The 20,348-nt window shown below is 39.8% G+C and overlaps 1 protein-coding gene across 1 annotated transcript in view; it reads right to left on the bottom strand.

The window, feature by feature from the left end:
- Positions 1-631: 631 nt before the first annotated feature.
- Positions 632-20,348, bottom strand: part of ADGRG7 (adhesion G protein-coupled receptor G7) — a 31,718-nt gene continuing 12,001 nt past the window's right edge. Inside the window, 16 exon segments of the mRNA XM_067291144.1 lie at positions 632-752; positions 1,713-1,866; positions 1,869-1,932; positions 2,947-3,103; positions 4,126-4,287; positions 5,268-5,349; positions 6,917-6,972; positions 6,974-7,279; positions 12,155-12,267; positions 13,611-13,724; positions 13,726-13,764; positions 15,226-15,386; positions 17,290-17,403; positions 17,488-17,606; positions 18,430-18,521; positions 19,044-19,079. Of these exon segments, the coding sequence (XP_067147245.1) occupies positions 632-752; positions 1,713-1,866; positions 1,869-1,932; positions 2,947-3,103; positions 4,126-4,287; positions 5,268-5,349; positions 6,917-6,972; positions 6,974-7,279; positions 12,155-12,267; positions 13,611-13,724; positions 13,726-13,764; positions 15,226-15,386; positions 17,290-17,403; positions 17,488-17,606; positions 18,430-18,521; positions 19,044-19,079 (1,890 nt within the window).

A 20,348-nucleotide genomic window follows, 5' to 3' on the forward strand; every position in this document is an offset into this window, starting at 1 on the left:
ATTATCTGAAGCAGTGGTGATGAGCTTCAGCCTTCTATCTGATATAACTGCTCTTTCTGGAGGCTCATTAATTCTAGAGAACATTTTCTTCTGCTGCATAGAGAATGCGTAGATTTCTAAGAAGTGGAAAATTTTTCAGGACCACTGAAACACTGCCATGAAGACATTCAGAAAGTCTCACAGTGCCCAGGGTATTCAGAGATTGTATCCCTAAATATTCAGCCATTACATTTGATCAAGTCCGTGACTTTATTTGGAGCATCTTGCAAGTTTTCAAAATACACCACATTCATTTTCAGAAAAAAAAAAGACAAAAAAAAAAGAGGGAAATCTGACCATGCTTCTTAAAAACAGACTTTTGTTTAAACTCCAACATGATGTTCTCGTTTTATAAAAACTGGAGATGGCTAATCATACAAGTATATTTGTTCAGAGTGCAGAATGAAAATTGTTTTTAAAATATTACCTGTCTAAATTTCTTAGTCTTTTTTCTCGCACAGGAGAGAATGGGATGGGTCAATGTAATTATTCTCATTTTTGTTAGGCAGGAACCAACTACAGTGGATCTTAGTGCTTTGCTCAAAGACACAAAGCGAGAAGAGCTGCTTGCTCTTCACACACCACTTTGTGCTCAAGCCACCATACAACACTTCCTTTCATCAAGATACTCTGCTGTTTCTTCCTTATTCATCACTTCAACATCCAGAAACTCTTCTCCTGCTCCCTTTAACATTGCTTTCAACTTCTTCATGCTGTATTATATTAATAAATGATGGACTGAGAACAGGATTTTTAATATTTATTTATAGCCTAAGTTTAGAAACCAACGTCTAATGCCAAAGACAAGTGGCTCCTCTCCCTAGCTCCCAATAAAGCCAAAGGACAGACGGATGGAAAGGTTCATCCAAAGGTCAGTTCAGAGGAGAGCTCTAACTGAAGTACTGCAGCTGGTATTCTGGAAAAACCCATCTACCTCCAAAAAAAGCATGCTGCCTAACACAGGCTAATGCTGAGGGGAGTGGTGTGAATAGGATGTGTGTTACACATTTATGACAAATGCCTCTCCTAGCCTGTTTATTCAAGTGTCTAACTTCTTTTTTCTTTTTCTCATATGAAAATAGAAAAATTTTAGTCTAATTACCATTTATCCCAAAGAAGTTTTAGCTGGGAAGTTTAAAAGACAATTCTAAGATACAGATTTCCTTTTGTAAAGACGGCGGTAAGGCCAACATGTTATGGAAGTGGGTAGTAAGTACAGTTTGGAGCCAGAGCCAGTGAGGACTGTTCTGTTCATTGATTTATCCCTTGGTTTCTAATTAAATCAAAATGTTCTTATGAAAGGGGGAACTACATTGCAGAGGCCAGGTAAACATGTTCTACAGGTCTGAAAAATGAGACGGTATAAACAGAGCAACTTCCAAACACCTACACTATGTAAAACTATAATGTCCTCAACTTACTTTCAAAGACCTTCCTCAGTGGCATGCAATACAAATGGTATCAAGAGGATCTATCACTGCATTGCTGCTAAACGGTCACACAGTCTTGCTAGCATGTGCCCCTGCTTAAGACTCCTGATATTCTTGTCTTCTGATCTATTCCTACCTCCCTGCACTTGGAATAGTGTGTTCAACATTGAAGATATGTGATGCATACATAGAACAAACACTGAAAAACACAGGTTTATATTTCACATATTTACAGGTTTCTACCTGTGGTTAGATAAGGTAGACAAGGAAATATCTTCTGAAGAAGTTTCGGATGGTCTGAAAGTTTCCTTTGCATGTTTTGCAAGTTGTGATTTTGAAACATAGTAAGTTTTTGAATGCAGGTACACTGGTATCTCTGACACTGAGAAAAAGGAAACACTTCAGAAACTTTTTTCTTGAAGACTGGCGATCTGAAAGTGTACAGAATACAAATCTGAAGTCCCTGTGGAGTAAATGAAAGCCCAGAGTTAATATTTTACTGATAAAACCAGAAGAGATTGGTCAGTATGATTTGACTTGAAAAATAGCTGCAACAATAGTTTTCCGTAACCACTGACAATGAAGTTAATACCTTGAAATACACACAGTATTTTCAATGGGAAAATTATTCGATGGAACTATGCTGTAGTTGCATGACTTGCACGTTGCAATGGATTAGCTAGCATGTCTCAGAATGACATTATTGCCCTCTACTGAATAGGATGAATATAAGACCTGCCTGAGTATGCCATGAGCAGGAAATGAAGTGGTGCCTTATCAGCACTTCAAGCAGACACACACAGAGGAAAAGTGGGACTTCTGTATTTCCATACCACTTCTTCTAAATTCCCATCTCAAGCATTAATCATGAGCATCCTGGGTAAAAAAGAAAGGGCTCATGGTTTTAAATAGATGGGTCTGTGTTCTGTCTCTGTTCATGATTTCAGGCTGAAATCATGGAGTATAATCCATATACCCAATAGTATAGTGATAACCACTTTGGGACTTTTTGCACAGAGAGTTTTCAGATCTAATCCCCATTGGTGCTAAGGGCCTCAGTTTTCAGTAAATCAAGCAGATAGTAAACAGTTTAAGATCTGGGCACAAGGGAAGTTTTTCTCAAACCATGAAGCTCTTGCTTCCCTGAGACTCTTTCCCACAGCTGATGGAGAAGTTTTTTCCTGATACTCACTCTGAATATCACTTTACATATCATTTGGTATAGGAGAAGCCACCCAGACAAAAAGATCTTTTCAATGGTGACCTTGAAATAAAATACCGCAGTGATTTGCACTATGAGAAATGTTTTATGAGTGACAAACAAGAATGATAGCATCCCTTTCTGAACAAAAATTCCAGATCTCTGTAACCCTTTTCAAACAAATCCCCAGGCTATACCAAGCTATAGGACAAATAAATCGGACAGCTTTTTTCCCCAGTATCTCAATTATCAGTCTCAGAATTATTAAATATTTACCTGGGTAACATTCAAAATGCAGAACACATAGCTGAAAATGAGACTTGTTTCCTCATGATTTATTAGCATCATGTAGCCTACTGTCCAGGTGATTCCGAGCACTACAACTATAGAGATAGTGCCAAGCATCTTTTTCATGAATGAATCCTTTTTATTCCTAGAGAGCAAACAAACAAAAAAATCTTTCTCCGTACCACCTGTTACCTTATTGAGCTTTAAACATGTTATTTTATTTATTAAAGGCTATATCCCAAATAGTTATTTCTCAGGTGAGTTGAGAACATATGCCTTCCTACATTTGTTTGAATCCTCATCCATAAAAGAAATCCTGAAAGAGAAATCTGTGCAAGCTTATCTGAATGATCTGTGTTTAGAATATGTATCTGGAACATATCTTACTTTAACAACTTCAAAAAGTAAGATTTGCCAAGGAAACAGGAAGCAGTAAGAATGAATGTGTTAGCTATTAGAAGTTTTTAGAAAATGAAGAAACTTAATCCAAATGTCCTCAATTTTCAGTATAAGAATAAGCTGCCAATGAAGTTTGGACATCCAATTTCTCCCAGGTCTGAGAGGAGTCAGAGATGAGGTATTCTGGTTTGCTCCAAGCCTGAAAATTATATATAAAAGAAATGAAAAAATGATACAAAGTTTTGCTGAACATATCAGCTCTATGAGTTAAAAAAATTTAAAAAATTCCCTTTTAAATTAATACAAATATCACTGCAGAATCTGTGACACTTAGCTTGTGACAATACATTGAGTGTATATGTAAAATTGAGCAAGTAAACCTACTTTAAATCTTCTAGAGAACTGGCCTGATATTCAGATGTCTGAGAATCCATAATTCTCATTTGGCTGGACCTGGTTCTGCTCTCACTTACATTGATTTAAATTGAGGATAACCTTTATTGAAGTCAAGTTGAGTAACACTCCAACCCCCTCAAAAAAGAAAAAGGCAGCAAAAGCCTGCAATATGTTCAATGAAATGTAATTGTACAAAGAACACAATCTGACCCACTGGAGTAGTGGAATTAATTTTCTGAATGCTTTAAAAATACATTTCTTTAGAACAAAAGATTTCATCAAAAATCTGAGTTCCTGGCAAGAATGTCTAAGCTCATGACAAGAGAGTGAAGAATTATTCTGAAAACTCTGAGGAGCTCTATGCCAGCTCACCTTGTCAAATTCTTGTTATCCCTCCATATCACTGAGACTGTGATGTTGATGAAGATGATAAAGTTAAACAGGAGTATGAGTGCTACTGGCAGTAGGAATGACCACAACATAGGCTTTTCTGTGCTAAAATCCTGATTTTCAAACAGTGCTGCAAGCCAGCAACTTTAAATATAAAGAGAGGCTATTTCAAAAGATTCATTAGGCACATTTTTCAGAATACAAAACCAAAACAAAATAATTTATCACTTCCCATTCTGAAGGGCCTCACAGGGCTTTCTAGACCTTGTTAGCCCATCTCCGAAAGGCAGCCATTCCCTGAGAGCTGAGGGCATTTGATCATGCCTTTCTCTGCAGAGTGCAAAGTGATTTTATCAGACAAACTGCATAGGGAAATGTAAGGTGGAATATAACTATCCAAACAGGTATCTGGCCAGCATGTGCAAGTTTATCTTTAGTGTATATATGATAATAGAGCTAAAGAATAATAAGGGAAGACCTAATGGACAAAGGTTGAAACAAAAATGGGAAAAAATTTAGGCAGATGGGATTACCCTGAAATAATCCTTTCTTCTTTTTTTTGTGGATAAATAATCTCAGAAAGAGGTCAACACCCCCTAAATGACCATCACGAGATGACCACCACGGGTAAAGGGGCTTGTGTTTACATCTATTCTGAAAGAAGTCTACCTCTGTTCTATATTGTCCACTGTCACCAAGGTACGTTGCAAGCATAATAGCCAGCTTTGGGATGCTGGCACTCAGATGAGGGCAGATGCCAAAAGCATACAGCAATTAGGGATATCAGTTATGTTGGCCAGAAAGCTTTAAGGTAAATGGGATGATTAAGCTTATGTACTGAAATACAGTTATGCACTTAAATGAATGTCTTGAATTTCAGCTAGACCAAGAGCACTCCCAATCTCCATTTAAAGCCACATGGGAGCTTACAGGAGCATTCAAGGCAGATGTGTGATTTAGTATCCAGAATCCTTAGTGAGGAAAAACTGCATTTTCTTATAGTGGAAGTTTAGCTTGAGTGAAGAGTTTTCTTTAAGTACGGGTAATAAATCTAGAATGGCATTAATAATAAGCCAGCATAAAAGGTATGGGATAGCAAGTATCTTAATAATTCATTTACTTACAATTCTTCCTGTCAGTAGTTTAATGCTTTTCCTTCTCTATAAGTAGTTCCAAGTGTTATTGCAATGACTATAGCGGGGATTCCTAATTAATAGGAGAGACATCAGCAGTTTATTGTTCACTTGCATAGATGTACCTTATCCCCCCTCTACAGAAATAGCTACTTGCCTCCTAAAATCCATAGATTTTAAGACCTGTGCTTCATCTGCCTTGCACTAAGCTAAGTGGGTATCCATAGCCTACAGGAAAAGGCAGGACTGGGGGCTGTGAGCAGTATTTTTCTGAGAACAGCTCATGTCCATACCTTGTTCGTTTCTTGCCTTCAGAGAGCTTCAACACAGCTTCCAGAGATGACTCTTCTGGTAACAGAACCAGCTCTTTTCTGTGCTGTAGCTGACTTATCACAGCCGTGCAAGCCTACCCCCTTGTCTGCAGGGGAAACTAATTTAAGATAATTCTGCTCCAAGCACTGTTATATTTCATACGAATTTGATGCAGAGAGTACTTTTTTTTTCTCAGAGAAATGAAGTTACTTCCTTGATCCCTTTGCATCACTTTGTGTTTTCCGGCTCCCCTGACTACCTGTTAGAAGTTTAAGCTGCACGTCTCATGGGAAGGAGGCCCCACACAAGCTTTTGTCCAGGAGATAAACATGCTCCTTAAGGGCTGTTCCTGTTCTTTCCCTCCTTCAGCCTTACTACAGATCTTCCAGACTGCCCAGTATTTACTCTACTCTCGAACTCTGAAATGCAGTGAATCAGAATCATGCTATTTTGCACATGTGTAATGAATCATAAGACACAGTGGAGAACCTAATGCTGGGTTGTCATGCAATATACACCACAGAGCAGAGTGTCATTTAGCCAGGCAGCTTTCACTGGGCATTTTCTGGCTTGTGCGTGCAGTCTGAAGTCTAAAAGCTTTAGCGGAATTGCCTCTATCCCCACCCAAATGCAAGACATAATAATAAATTAATTGGAATCTAAAACTGTTTAGTAGATGCCATCAGAATCAATATACCACAAAAGTTGAATACATAGTGGGCCAAAGGCAGATATTCCTGTATACTGTATTAGAATAGTGTCTTGAAGGAAGCTGAGATTTACCTTACTTAGTGTCTGTGTCTGCATTCTTCAGTCCTCCAAGTAGTTCCCCTTCAGCTTGCAATGTAGCTGCTAATTGCTATAAAGTCTTAAGGATGTGCTCATTGCTTATTAATAAATAATGTAACAAATAATGTAAGTCAGTTCTGCTTCTGGATGCACACAAGGCTCTGGCTGAGATCAAAAGGGCCAGAGAATAATTTTACTTCCCATATACAATCACTGTATCTGAAAGATTTTTTCCTTCAGTTGACAGAAACAGATTGTTGAATGTCTTGGTTACTGAGAAATTTCTGCTGCATGCAACAGACCTACGCTGCTGAGCTGATGAGCAAGCTATTGATTTCCGTGCCACATCGGGACAATGACAACAAATTCAGATTATACCAGTAGTGTAAGCAGTAACTGGAGATTACTTATTAAACCACAGTGGCTAACTCGGGACACTGACTGTAATTGCTGTCTACTGGTCTAATACTTTTACAACCCTCCCTGAACGTACTGATACTTTGGCATGAGATTGCTATATATATGACTTTAAATCTTACCCCATCCAATTACTGACATGGTTACAACGAAGCGTCCAGGAAGCGGCTTCATGACTAAGCAGCAGTAAGTACAATTGTGCAGAACGGAGTGCTGTCCACATAAATGTTGCCAACAAAAAGTAATGCAGTAGGACTGCCACAACTGTACACCAAGGGTCTGCAGGAGGATTTACCAAATCAGATGTGAGTAAGGTATTATTGGTGGTGTCATAAGTCTGATATTGCTGGTCATATCTGGTGGTATCACTGCTGTGATTCCTGGCATTTCAGTTCTCAATTCCGGAGATGAAGATGATGTTAAAAATTAGCATAGAGAAGCAGAGACTCACTAACATCCACGTTATTGAGGACTTTCGAGTTTTCCTGTTAGTAGAAATACATTTGGAGAAAAAGTAAAGCAAAATAAGAAAAGTTATAAAATACTTCCTCATTTTCTGAAGCTTACTTGCATATAGAGGAAGCAAGCTAGGGTATGCAATCTTTAATACAGAGAAAAAACAAAGCTGTAACTTTTTGCAGAGTTCTACGATGTTGTTACTCTTGCACAACTTACCAAATTTGTCAGTAGTGTCTGATTCAAGTACTGCAGAGAATACTCAGCACCTTTGAGGACTGTGCCCTTTCCAACAGCATTTGGGATGCATTTTCTTTTTTCCTCTCTGCAGTTTTTAGAATCATTCTCTTCAGTGTTGAGAGGTGAAATAACATAAGAGAAGTATTTCTAAACACTCTTCAAGGTACAAGAGAATAACCCTACACTTTCAAATTCTATCTTATAAATGCATTTGAAAGGTAGAGTCTGGAAGCTCCTACAAGTTTAAATATGTATACATTGACCTTGAGGGAATTACTTCAAATCTACATAAGTGCAAGCAAGATGAGAAGCTTGCATTCATCTATGATAGCTACGACTCTGTTGGCATGACTTTGCTCCTTGTTCAAATGAGCATCTGAGAGTCACATGGCACTTAATTATGGGCATGTCTATCAAGGAAGTTTGCTGTAATCATATTTGAATGAAGTAATTTGCAATAAAATGGTAACACAAGCAATGTAGATAAACATTTACATTTAATCATGATGCTTTGAAATCACCTGTTATGAACAGGCATTTTATATATGCCATTTCATTGTTCAAAGGCAATGAAGTATAGGACTGAGTATAGAAACTATCAAATAGGGAACAGAAAGCAGAGCAATATTTAAATAGAATAGCAAAAGGAGAACATGAAGAGTGATATACATGCTTCTATGTGAATGCTAAAAGTCCAAGAAATAAGACAGAGAACTGGAATGGCTATCCTTAAACGAAGACATCAACATAACAGGCATATTGGTAATTGGCTAGAAGAAAGATAACTGATGGGGCATTGTAATACTAGGGTACAGAGCATAGAGGAAAAAAAAAGTAGATCAGACTGATGGCAGAGTACTCTTATACGTTAAAAAAGCCTAGTGTCAGTGTAATGAACTAACCATCTCATCAAGTAGCATGGACCAACACAGGAATAATGTAGCACTGGACCTATATTATCACCTCCCTGACCAAGGTAGTAACACAGACTGAGACATACCAAGAGAGAGCAGAGCAGCAGTGGGGAAAATACAACAGTAACGGGAGACTGCTGTTGCCCTCCTGTAGACTGGGCAAATGTCCCACTAGAACATAACTCAGAAGTGACATCGTTAGACACGATCATGGGAGCCCACGGTAAAAGGATCAGCTCTTGATATGATCCACAGTAGCACACAGTGCCTGCTTTATGATCTTGTAGCTGGTGAGCTGCCCTGCAGTAAAAGCCGTAACATATCTAGATTGACCATTCCTGTAGGAAAAACAGAAACCAAAACATCCACCACAGTTATGCTCACCTTGACTAAAGGGGAACTACGTATAACAAGGCAGATCATCAAACGAAGTTAAAAGGGGCAGCCAAGAGAAATAAACCCTTACAGGCAGCATGGAGACTACTTAATGATACTATGTTGGAAGCCTGTAGCAGACAAATACCAGGAAATATCTGAGAAAAGACAAGAGGAAGCTGACATACCTAAGCAGAAGGAAGATTAGCAGATGCAAGTAAGTATTGTCCAGAAAACTGAAGTGATGTGCTAATGAAGAAAATCAAAACCTACACCCTGGCAAATTAGATGTAAAAATATAAAAAGAGTTTGAGGAAAAATGAGCAAAAGGCATTAAATCTAATAATAAATCTTTCTTGAAACATACCAGAACCAAGAGGCCTCCCAGAGACTCTGTACAGCCAATAGATGATTAGAGTATAAAAGAAGTCCTCAGATGGGGAAAGGATCTCAAAGGAGAACTTTGTGAGTGCTTCATCAGTAGATCTGTCTTAAATTGCAGTAGCTTTGGAAGAGTTTATGGAATGAAGAGGCAAAAAGAATAGCAACAAGCCACAAGGAACAAACAGCACTCATCCAGGAGTCTTGATGGAGCTTAAGGATGAAATAACTGAGCTAGTAACAGTGCTGTGTAACCTCTCATGTAAAATCAATGTGGTACATGAGGACTGGAGGGTGTTAAATGTCATGTTGCTTTTAGAGTTCCTGGCCTGTAAATCTGACATCTTTACTGAAAAAAATAGCAGAAACTATACAAATTTTAAAAAGGCTTGCTCACTAGGTGGACAAATATGATGTACTTGAAGAGAGTGTGGCTTTTGTAAAAGAAGGTCCTTCCTCACCAAACTATTGGAGTTTTCTGAAAAATTCAGCAAGCATGTGGCTAAGGCTCACACAGTCAGCACAGGCCTGGTTTCCCCAAAGCTTTTTCAGAAAGGTCTCTCACCAAAGACTTTTACAGAAGGTCATAGCCATGGCAAAAAGGGGAAGTCCTTGCATGGATAAACTGTTGCTTAAACAATATGAAACAGAGGCTGGGAGCTAAGCAGTCATTTCTGGTGAGCTCACTAATGCAATTCTGCAGAGACCTGTGGTAGGACCCTCACTGTTCAAAGTTTTCATTATAAAGCTGGATATGAAGTAAGCAACAAGGCAAAGTTTGCTGCTGATATTAAGTCATGCAGGTGGTACAGCCAAGGGCAGCTGTGAAGAATTGCAGAAAGCTGTTATGAGACTGAATGGCTGGGCACTAAGATGCAATGAAATTCATATAGAGAAATGTAAAATGAATCACGTGGGGAAAAAAAACTTCTGATCTGACATATAAAAGCACAGGCTTGTTCCATTCAGGAGTGAAATCTTGGGATGATACTGGATAATTTCACAAAATACACCCACTCAGTGCACAGGACTGGTCAAAAAAAGCAGATCAAATGTTAAAAATGATTAGGAAGAGGCAGAAAAAGCCAAACAGAAAACATCCTTATGCCACTTACACATTCATAGCAGAGCTTAAAAAATTTAAGAAAAGAACAAGAGAAAAGAGACAGCTGTGGGGAGATGTGATACAGGTCAGCAAAGTCTGAAATAGCATGGAGGGCATGGCTACAGATCAGCTGATCAGTCTCTTTTGATACAAGAACTGGGATGCTTTGAGTGAAGCTAATAGGAGCCAGTTTCAAACTACACAAAATAGGCAGTTCTTTTTGCACTATAGAACTCCTTGCCAAAAAAAGCAGATGCTGAAAGTTTATATGGGCTCAAAGTGGGATTGGACAAATTCACAGAAGAAAAATCCTTTGCAACTTTCTAAATAAAAGGAATCACAGCCTATAGAGAAAGTCCCTGAACTGCACAAGCTTGGAGATTTGGGAGAATGCTGGGAAGAAATAGCATATATATTTTCCCTGTTCTTATGCTCTGTCACAGCCCTGAGCAAATCTCCCTCCAAAAAGGGGTTTGACTGCCGGTGCCAAAAGCCAGCTCTGATATGGCACAACTGGATAACCTTGGGTCAGACTCTCATAAAAACAGCTAAGTTATGAGCAAGAGCTGCAAGAAGTCCCATGTGGAGCCTCCCCTCTGCTCAGGAGCTGCATTAAAGCCCAGGTGCTTGTCCCTGCTCCTCACTTGAGCTATGTTACTGCATATGGCCCTGACTTACTTTCTCTAGGCATCTCCTTTTACTATAAACTGCTCATTGTACTGGCTAGGTAGGTCTTCAGTCTGACCCAGCACAGCTGCTCTTATGTTCCTATGCACTCCAGAGTCATCCTTTTGCTTTGCGCTTTTCTGGAATTTCTGCTGGAAAGCAGGGGGATTGTGGAGTTGAACATACAAGCTCCAGTGGAGTCCACTGCCCAGCCTGAAAGTGCTATCGGGGAGAAAACATTAGCAGATATTGTTATTCACAGAGTGGTGAAGATAAAGAGGCTGTGGTAAGCGTATTTATGAGCCATGCATTATCTTCCCAAGCAAGGAATAAAGTCACCTGGGGAATAGGACAGCGATGCTGACCGAGTGTTTCCATCACAGTTTCATTCACTGAATCACCACTTCTTGCCTCAAATTCACAGGCCCGTGAGGAACCCACCTAGAGCTCACCTTGACTGACAGCAACAAAACGCCTACATGAGAGCACCCCTTCATTTCCAGAGGCATCTGAGCATTGATCTCTGCAAGTTTGCCGCCAGTCAGGAGCTAATCACTCCGGGACTGGTAGACTAGCCTCCAGGGCTGTAGTCATGGTAGTGCGTTTTGCTATCAATTTAGGCTATTCTTCATTTTCCTGATCGTAAGACTGGGCTGTGCATCAAAAGCTAAATAGACACGTTCAGCTGAATGATGAGAAATACGTGCTTCACAGGAGGCTTCAGCATTCATCATCAGGAAGGAATATTTTTTCATGGGGTACTTTTGATATCCTGTTGTGCTTTGCACAACACAAGCCAGAGCGATGGAAAGACTTTTCTTGTCAGTGGTCATGCCCAGCTTTTCCTACGAAAGGCTTGGCCTTTTACCAAACTGGGCTCTTAGGTATCCTGTTACATCACCTCTTTTCAAATCTAATATTTTTTAGTATGGATTTCTCAAATAATAATCATATGTATAAATATCCTCATGTTAAAAGAGGGAAAGAGTAACAGAAAAGTTAAAATCACATCCAGGTGAGTGGCATGGCTGAGACATTGCTTAACTTTGCTTTAACCAGTAAGCCACACTTACTAACAAACTACACTACATGATTAGCTCATTTTTTTGTATTACTTGCTAATCGATAATATTGCTACTTTCTCTGTTTTCCCCTCAAACTATATACAGAGAAAGATATTTTAACAGCATGAAATATTTATAGTTTTACATCTTCACTCTTACCTAGTGAAGATCTGAAACAAAATGGTAATGACCAGACCAGCAATGGACAATCCAATACCAATGTAAGAGATATACTCCAAAGGTTTTGCATAATTATATTTGATCTGGAAGGCCTAGAAAACAATTTGTATCAGTTATAAGATGAGCAGACATAATTTTCCTTCTACAATTGTGTGTTTCTAGTTGCACGTTGAAATGAAAATATTTTTGTAAAGTTATGACTGTTGCTTGCCATTGCCAAAATTTTCAGATAACACAGAAATATTCTGGACAATCAAGGCTAGAGAAGCTCCAAGAGAGACTTAACAATGTGAATCAACTATTTAGCAAAATAGCATATTAAATTATTCATAAACAAATGCAAGGTGACACAGATTGGAAAGAGTAGCTTTAACTTTTTGTACTGACATGCACTCTGAATTTTGACTAGTAAGGACTAGTTGTAAAGAATTACTAATCAAAATCAGTCCTTGTTTGTACAGTGGCAATAAAGCAGCAAACAAAATGTAAATGTATTCAGTGAAACAGAAAAAACTGTTGTCTTTGTGTAGATGGATACGAATCTTCTCTTAGAAGATCATCTTGTCATCTTGTTTGAAAATGTTATGCAAATATAGTCATCTTATTCAAAAATGTTATTCATAACATAAAAGGAAGTCTAGAAATAAGTAAATATTAGAAATATGGAAATGCTGATCTGTGAACACAGATTAAAAAGAAATTTTGAAATCCTGGCGCTACTGAAGTCAATGGCCAATATGCAATTTTAGCCAGGGAAGGTTTCATGTAGAGAAGTTGAAACAAATACATATATTGCCTCTCTGTCAGAGAGGCAGTCATTCCTAAGTAGTCTTGCACAAGAGGAAAATATGTAAAACTAAATGATAGCAGACTTAATATTTACAAAGTAATTACTTTTTATAAACATATAAGTAAAGGAAATAGTTAGTGCTGAGTGCTTTGAGTTGTTTACTCAGCATAAGGAAGTGCCACACAGACAGCTGAGCTAACACAGGCACCAGCCTACTTTATTGTTGGTCTCAGGGCACTTTCGGGTTTAGACACACATTTATTTAACAACCAGCTGCAGCAATTTAGGTGCAGTGCCAGAGGCTACCACAGCTGAGCAAGGGGAATAAATTGTGCCAGCACTTCCCTGCTGCTGGGGTGCAAAGTTGGGTGGGTTTAGCTAGAATTTATGTCAGAGGAAACCAGAACTTCCAGCAGCCTGGGGAGCTCCCACATGTCCCAGTTTGCCAACTCTGCCACAGGTCGTCTTAAAGGCCATGGGGGAACACAGGGAAGTGCCATAGGGGTCATCTTCAATGCCTGTGTCTTCTAGCTCGGTGAATGCACACGTAAGCCCTTATATTGACATTCTGGTCTTATAAGTCAAAGAACAATTGGAAAAAAATAAACCCAGCCTCATCCTGTTCAAGAAGGAGCGATGCTCTACCATCAGGACAGCAAAATTAGTAGTGTGGTTACACTTGCATCTCAAGAATTGGTCTCTTTCTTTTGTACAGCCTGCGGTGCTCCAGTCATTAGTGGTATAGTCCCAAAATCTGTGATCATGCATGATCATGCAGCTGGAGCTCTGATGCGTTGTACTGTGGACTGGGATTACAAGGAGAAAAGATGGTTGAAGAAGCATAAAAAGATATGCAGCAGTAAACAATGTGTGCTGACAAGTATCCCCTGAAAGGGGAGCTGAACCTACTGAGGAGTTTACAGCAATTCCAGTAAACTTTATGAAGAATATTAATAATGGCATAATTTGGCTTTGTGAGCTTACATTGTAGGTCCTTTCTCAATCAAGACTGCCAACAAAATTTTCAATTTCTTTGAATTACTCAGATAATTATGGTTTAGAAGTACGTCCCCACGGCACTCAACAAGTGCCAAATAAATTCTGCATTAGCCAAACAACAGCTTTCAGATACTAGTAACATTAAATTACTGCCAACTGGAGCTGAATCCACACTGGAACTGGGAAGCAAACAATTGTAAAATCCACGGCCAAGTCTGTGAACCATCCAGTCCCCTCCTCCAACACAGCTTTGCTAGCACAGTCGTATACCAAGATGCATGCTGTATTTTTCAATTAATATACTTCAGTGGGCAACCGCAATTAGAACTGTGTTTTAATAAGCAATGAGCACCTTGAGATGTACACATAAATAGTGAAAGCCACATTATCTGCAGTACTAGGTAGTTCAGTTAAAAATGACAGCTAAAGGTAGGAATAAAAAAAAATTAATTATAGGCTTATTTCAGTGACAGCCATACAAATTGTACTTGTTTCTCAGATCACTTAATTGCATATGTCCATCAGGATGATTATTGATCTGTCGCAAGCATGTATTTGGGCCTAAAAATCTTTGTCAAGTGAGTTAAACATTGTAAGAAGAAGTCAAATATTGTTTTCTGGAGAAACATGCTAAAAAATCAGTATATCTCATCTAAAAATTCAGCTATTAGAGGCAAGTGAGGACTCACATAGAACATTTCCTGCAAAAAGCAGTAACATCTGCAATAAATTCCTGGGGGAGGAAGCTAAAGTAAAATGCACAATGATTTTAAAGAAAGAGGGAGTTAAGAGATACTATGAAAAATTAACGCTCCCCAGGTTGGTAAGCTTGTTGGGCTCTGCCATTCATGTTATCTTTTGCTTGTTTCCCAAAGCGTTGAGAGTCTCCTGAAAAGAAAAATTGTCTTCCAGGTACCTGTCTCTTTTCATTCTTGATTTTGGACAAATCTGCTCTTGCATAGCTATCACTTTTTATGAAATACAGTTTTGCTTGCAAAAGTCCTAGCTTAGTAATACAGAAGCAGTAATATCAGATGTTAAATACACAAGTTGAAAAGCATTTTCTATGCAACATTATCTAAATACGCTTCCTGTTTCACTTACAAGGTCATGTATGCATCCCTCAAGCTCCCTGAGCAGCTCACTGCCAGAAATCAAGGGGGCATACCAAAGAAACCTCTCTGCTTGAGTCTCTTTCTACAAATATTGAAGACAGGCAGTAGGGCTAGGTCAACCTCTGGTCATTCTTGTGAGAACTTACCTTCGGGCTGAAGGCTAGTTCAACACCACCGGTTCTTCCACCATCAATGTTGCCAGAGATGATTTGTTTAGAAAAACTACTGTGACTCCTATAAATCCTCTACTGGAAGAATTTGTCATTTTGATACAGGACAAAACCAGCTCTTCCCTTATCTGATGAACCTTCGCTAGGCAAACAGAAAAGTAGGTACAGATGTCAGAGAAGCTGGTGCCTTCCAAGCAGCCTACATTATCCTGTTTCACACATGCAGGATTTACAGCAGATTTTTGTTTAGGTGTTTCTTCAGAGTCCATTTAAGATCTAGAGAAGAACTTCTTTTCCCATGAATCTCAAGAGATTCATCTTCATTTTTTGCTGAGGTGGAGTGTTAAAATAATCATTTCCCTTCTCTTAATTCCTGAAGAAAAAGCACTGGTAGTGAGAGGAAAATAATATCCTATATCCAGACATGTACACATGCTCCAAAGGTCCAGGATTTTAATAACACCAAAGAAGAAAAAGTAACAACAGGGCCAAGTTACTAGAAACTCAGAAGTCCAAAGATGCTGGCTGAGCTCCTCCCTTTGGACTCCACTGTTGGACTCTGTTTCTTTTGTGGCAATCTTCTACTAAGTTAAAGAATTTTTTTTTTTTTTTAAGTGATTTAAATCACTAGTCTTAATTGTGACTTAAAGGAGGAAACAAAAATCCTATTTTAAATAACTAATTTTATTCTTGGTTTTACTTTGTTACTTTTTGTTTTCATCAAGAGAGGTTGAATACAGTAAATTTATACCTGCAACATGTCAGTTGTGCATTTAATTTTAAATACATCTATTTTTTGAAAAGATAAACTGTCTCTCTTGAGGGAAGAGCTATGACATAGAGGCTTTACGATAAAGAGTATAATTACATGATCACACTGTTTTTCCACAGGATTGTCATCTGAAACAGTCAACAGAATGAACAGTAATCAGTTACGCCATCAGTAATGATGGCTTAGTGCTATTATAGTGTTATACGGAGATGTTAAGGACAAGTCCGCTCATTTCAGGTACCCAGCTGAAATTCCTACAGTTTTTAATGTGCCATCGAAATGCACATGATCAAAGCTCCCTGGGACTGTAGTTGCAGCTGTGCATAATTAGCACTTTTGCAAATCAGACACAAGGGACAAAACTGGACATTCAGGAAACAAAGACCGTATAACTAGCAACCACGAATTAAACGTTTGGTGAGTCTCCATGGGTTTGAAAGAGCTTTCAAAGAGACAAAGAAACAGAGCCAGATCAGTGTCTAACAAAAAGGCACATCCAATCCAAAATTCAGGTCCCTGCTCCATAACAGAAGGCTTCACTTCAGAGTTTCATAAAATAAGCTTGCAAGCGTTTCTTTAGCATTGAGAAATTTGGCCTTAAACTTTCAAAAATAATTTACTTAAAGAAAAGTAAGGATAATTTCAGCCCTCACAGTTAAAGTGTGTCAAAGTTGTAAGCCAGCAAAAGCAGAGTCTTAAAAGATGTGTCAGACAATTTTAATAACAGTTAGTGCTACCAACACCGTGTGTAACAGCTACACAGGCATTTCTACAGCTCCTGGCGGTTTAGTGATACCTCCCGTGGGAGAGACCCAAAGCTGTGCGGGTGACTGGGTGTCTAACTGGTCAGCCTCACGGCAGCAGGCACAGCACAGCTACCGTCACAGTCTACTGACAACAAAAAGTAGTGGCAATTGGAGTTGAAATGGTTGCTGTCCTTCGATTTCAGGGAAGATGTGTATGCAGCAGCTTTTGATCTTGATGTCCACAAAGGCATGGCTCAAGATTCATTACATTCTGAATTTTAAAAAACAAAACAAATGAAAAATTCTCAAACGCCAAAGGCTTTCTGGACATGTTACACATATATAAGCATTAATCTATAAGTAAGATCATCCAGCTCATTTGATATGTACATTTCTTGCACCATAGTATGACACCAGTATGCATAAAAAACAACATGTAATTGTTTATATTGGCTGAGAATTTTTTTTTAGACAATATTCATTCAAAATCTTCCCAGGTCCAGTTTTCAGTAAAGAATTTACTGTTATTTATAATGTTGAGCAGTATCTGAACTTCTGTACTGAGATCTCCAATAAGTCCAGGGACATTTTCCTGTACTTCTAGTTTTGTTGACTGAAAATATCCCAATCCCGTATCTACAGGAATTATCACTGGATACATTAGAATTTATGGTATGTACCACTTTGTCCACAGAAATCCAGCAAGATACATGGGCTTACCTCTCTGTGCAGAAAACAGAATTGTAGATGACTTTAATTTCAGTGGGACTGACTGAATTGCAGTGTTGGACTGGGTGATGTTGCTGGTCAAAGAAAATTTTTCCATTGTTCTTGTGAGGCTGCATTGAAATAATGAGTAAGATAAAACTTTCTTTACCACTTTCTGTTAATATATAGCTACAGGTTCAGTTTCTGTGCTTCCTCTCTGATTTTGCTCTCCAGCATGTGAGGCAGAGTGCAGAAACTGTGTGAGCTTGCTCTAGCTGCACATGAGGTCACCAGAAATCTTATTTCTGGTGTCACTTCTGAGGTCACCAGAAATCTTATTTTTGGCCTCAGGAGGCACAGGATTTGGCCTAAACTGCAGCTAGGGCAGGAGTACGGTGAAATCTAGCATATTGTCAAATTGTAATAGCTCACTAGGTAAGTGGGAAATTTCTTCTAACAAATACATGTAAATATACAGGATTCTTCATGGAGAGAGTATGTTATAGCTTTCTCCTTCCACACACTGGATCCTGTAAAATTACTTCTGACTCATCTGAAAAGAAATGAAAATGCTGTAAGTGTTTATAAATACTGCAGTGTGTTCTCCTAGCATCTCAGCTGGCAGGTAGGACCACTCTGTAAACTATAACATGTCCACAGGCAGTGGCATGCTACTTAAATGATTTCACCAAACTGTTGGAGCCAGCTGATGACCAAATAGGGACCTAACTCCAGAAGCCCCTACTCCTCATTCCCTATCCTCCTCTTTTTTCCAAAGCAGAAAAGTCCAGCCAAAATTTTTTCCCTGGATGTATTTCTACTGAATCAACCAAACTGCATGCTGGAGATGGATACCAAAAACATTTTGGCTCATTTGTGAACCACCTCTATATTGAAATGGAAGGTCAAATGCAGTTTACTACGTTTAATAAAAAGAGCAAAATCTAATGTCACCTTGCTGTATCATCGACAAGATTATTGTGGTTAAATTCTGTTTCATTGGCGTCCAAGAGTTGACTGACTGTAGCCATTACTGCCACAGATGCCTGAGACAAGCAGAAAATAAGGTAATATTCAATAACAATTGAAATAAATGAGCTCATGTTCTACACTGTGAATTGGCATGGTAAGACCACTTAATCAGCATTGTTTCAAGCTACACACTGGAATAAACAAAGTAGAGGATGTCATTTGAGAGAATACAAACTTTGAGCCAATGGGTTCATAAATACCCTGATTTTATTAATTTAGACAGTAAAGATTAAATGTTGAACCTAAACATGAAATGATGATAGCATTAGAATTTCAGATATATGCAAGTTAAAATAGCTGGTAACAAATTTCCACTCTGCTCTGAGAATGGAAATGGCAGTGATTCCACAAATATGCACTCAGGTCCATTACTGAATAACTCAGCTTATCACCAAATGAGTGCATTTTGCTGTGTTATTATGTAAAGGTGACAGGAACCGCTCTGAAGAGTGTTCCTTCTGCTTCTGGAGGGAGGACAGAATCAATAGCGAATCACAAAGCCACAAAAATCTTACTTTAGTCTTACTAAGTCTCACCTGAGAGTCTTCTGAAATATTTGGCTTTTTCAAGATCTTCAGAGCACAGCTAACAGAGGCAGCGAACAGACGCAGCAGTTTGCGTAGCAGTGTTTGGGCTCTGACTAGAACTTGAGGATCCTGGTGGAAGTTGTGGGCTTTCTGAGGACCCCCGAGGAACTAGCAGGTGATTGCTGTGAACAGGAAAGGGGAAGCTAGGCAAGGACAACTGCAGGAGGCCTTGACTTCTCCTGGGAAAAGCTCGTGGGAAAAGCTCCAGCTAGGAGTGGCTGCTGCTAACGAGCTCTCTGGGTTGCCCCTGACCAGAGGGGGTTGGGGCCTTTGATCCCAGTGGCCCTTGATGAGGGTGGGTCAAGCACCCTGTGAGTCAGTGCTAGGGAGAGGCCTATATAAGAGCCAGGCCTAGAGTGCAGTGAACAGAGGCAGCAGTTTGTGCAGAAGGGTGTGTGAGGGGACCTTTGTTTCTGTTCCCTGTGGTGTACGCTTCCTCAAGTATGGTTGTGACACGCTGCAGAGCGCGTTCCCCAGTGGCTGTTGGAGTTGCTGTGTCAGAGGCTGGGACCCAGACCGACCCTCTGACAGTAGCTGCAGCCCTACAGGTCTCAGGCTGCAGGGAGTGCTTGGGGCCTCTCCGGGAGGCCTGGGCTGGCAGCCAGCTCTCCTGCAGGAGGTGTGCTGCTGTTGACGAGTTGTGTCGTCAGGTAAGGGAGTTACGGGAGGAGGTCAGTAGGCTGCGCAGCATCCGAGAAGCGGAGCAAGAGGTAGACAGGGTATTCTCGGAGACTGCAGCTTTGGGAGTCCCAACCCCCCACAGAGTGGAGCTGCCAGAGGGCTCTGTGCCATGTGAAACGGTACATCATAACATTGTAGAAGAAGACTGGAAACTGGTCACTCCTCGTGGGAGGAGAAGGGCTCCTACTCCTCCTGAAGACCTGAAGCTGAAGAACAGGTTTAGTGCCCTCCAGGATGAGGAGGAGATGGGCATGGCTGCCAGGGAAGTACCTGGGACAACAGACCCTGTGCCCTGCCGGAACGCCCGGAAGAAGTGGCGGGTGACTGTTGTGGGGGACTTCCTGCTTCAGGGGATGGAGGCATCTATCTGCCGACCTGACCTCTTGTCTAGAGAGGTTTGTGGCCTGCCGGGGGCTCGTGTGAGAGATGTCATGCAAAGACTGCCAAGGCTCGTCCATTCTTCGGACTATTACCCACTGCTGCTCTTCCATGTGGGCGCCAATGACACCAAGGGCAAACTGGAGACCATCAAGCAGGATTTCAGAGCTCTGGGGATGGTGGTCAAGGGTCTGG

This window comes from Apteryx mantelli, chromosome 1, assembly GCF_036417845.1.
Source record: "Apteryx mantelli isolate bAptMan1 chromosome 1, bAptMan1.hap1, whole genome shotgun sequence".
Classification (NCBI taxonomy): Eukaryota; Metazoa; Chordata; class Aves; order Apterygiformes; family Apterygidae; genus Apteryx; species Apteryx mantelli.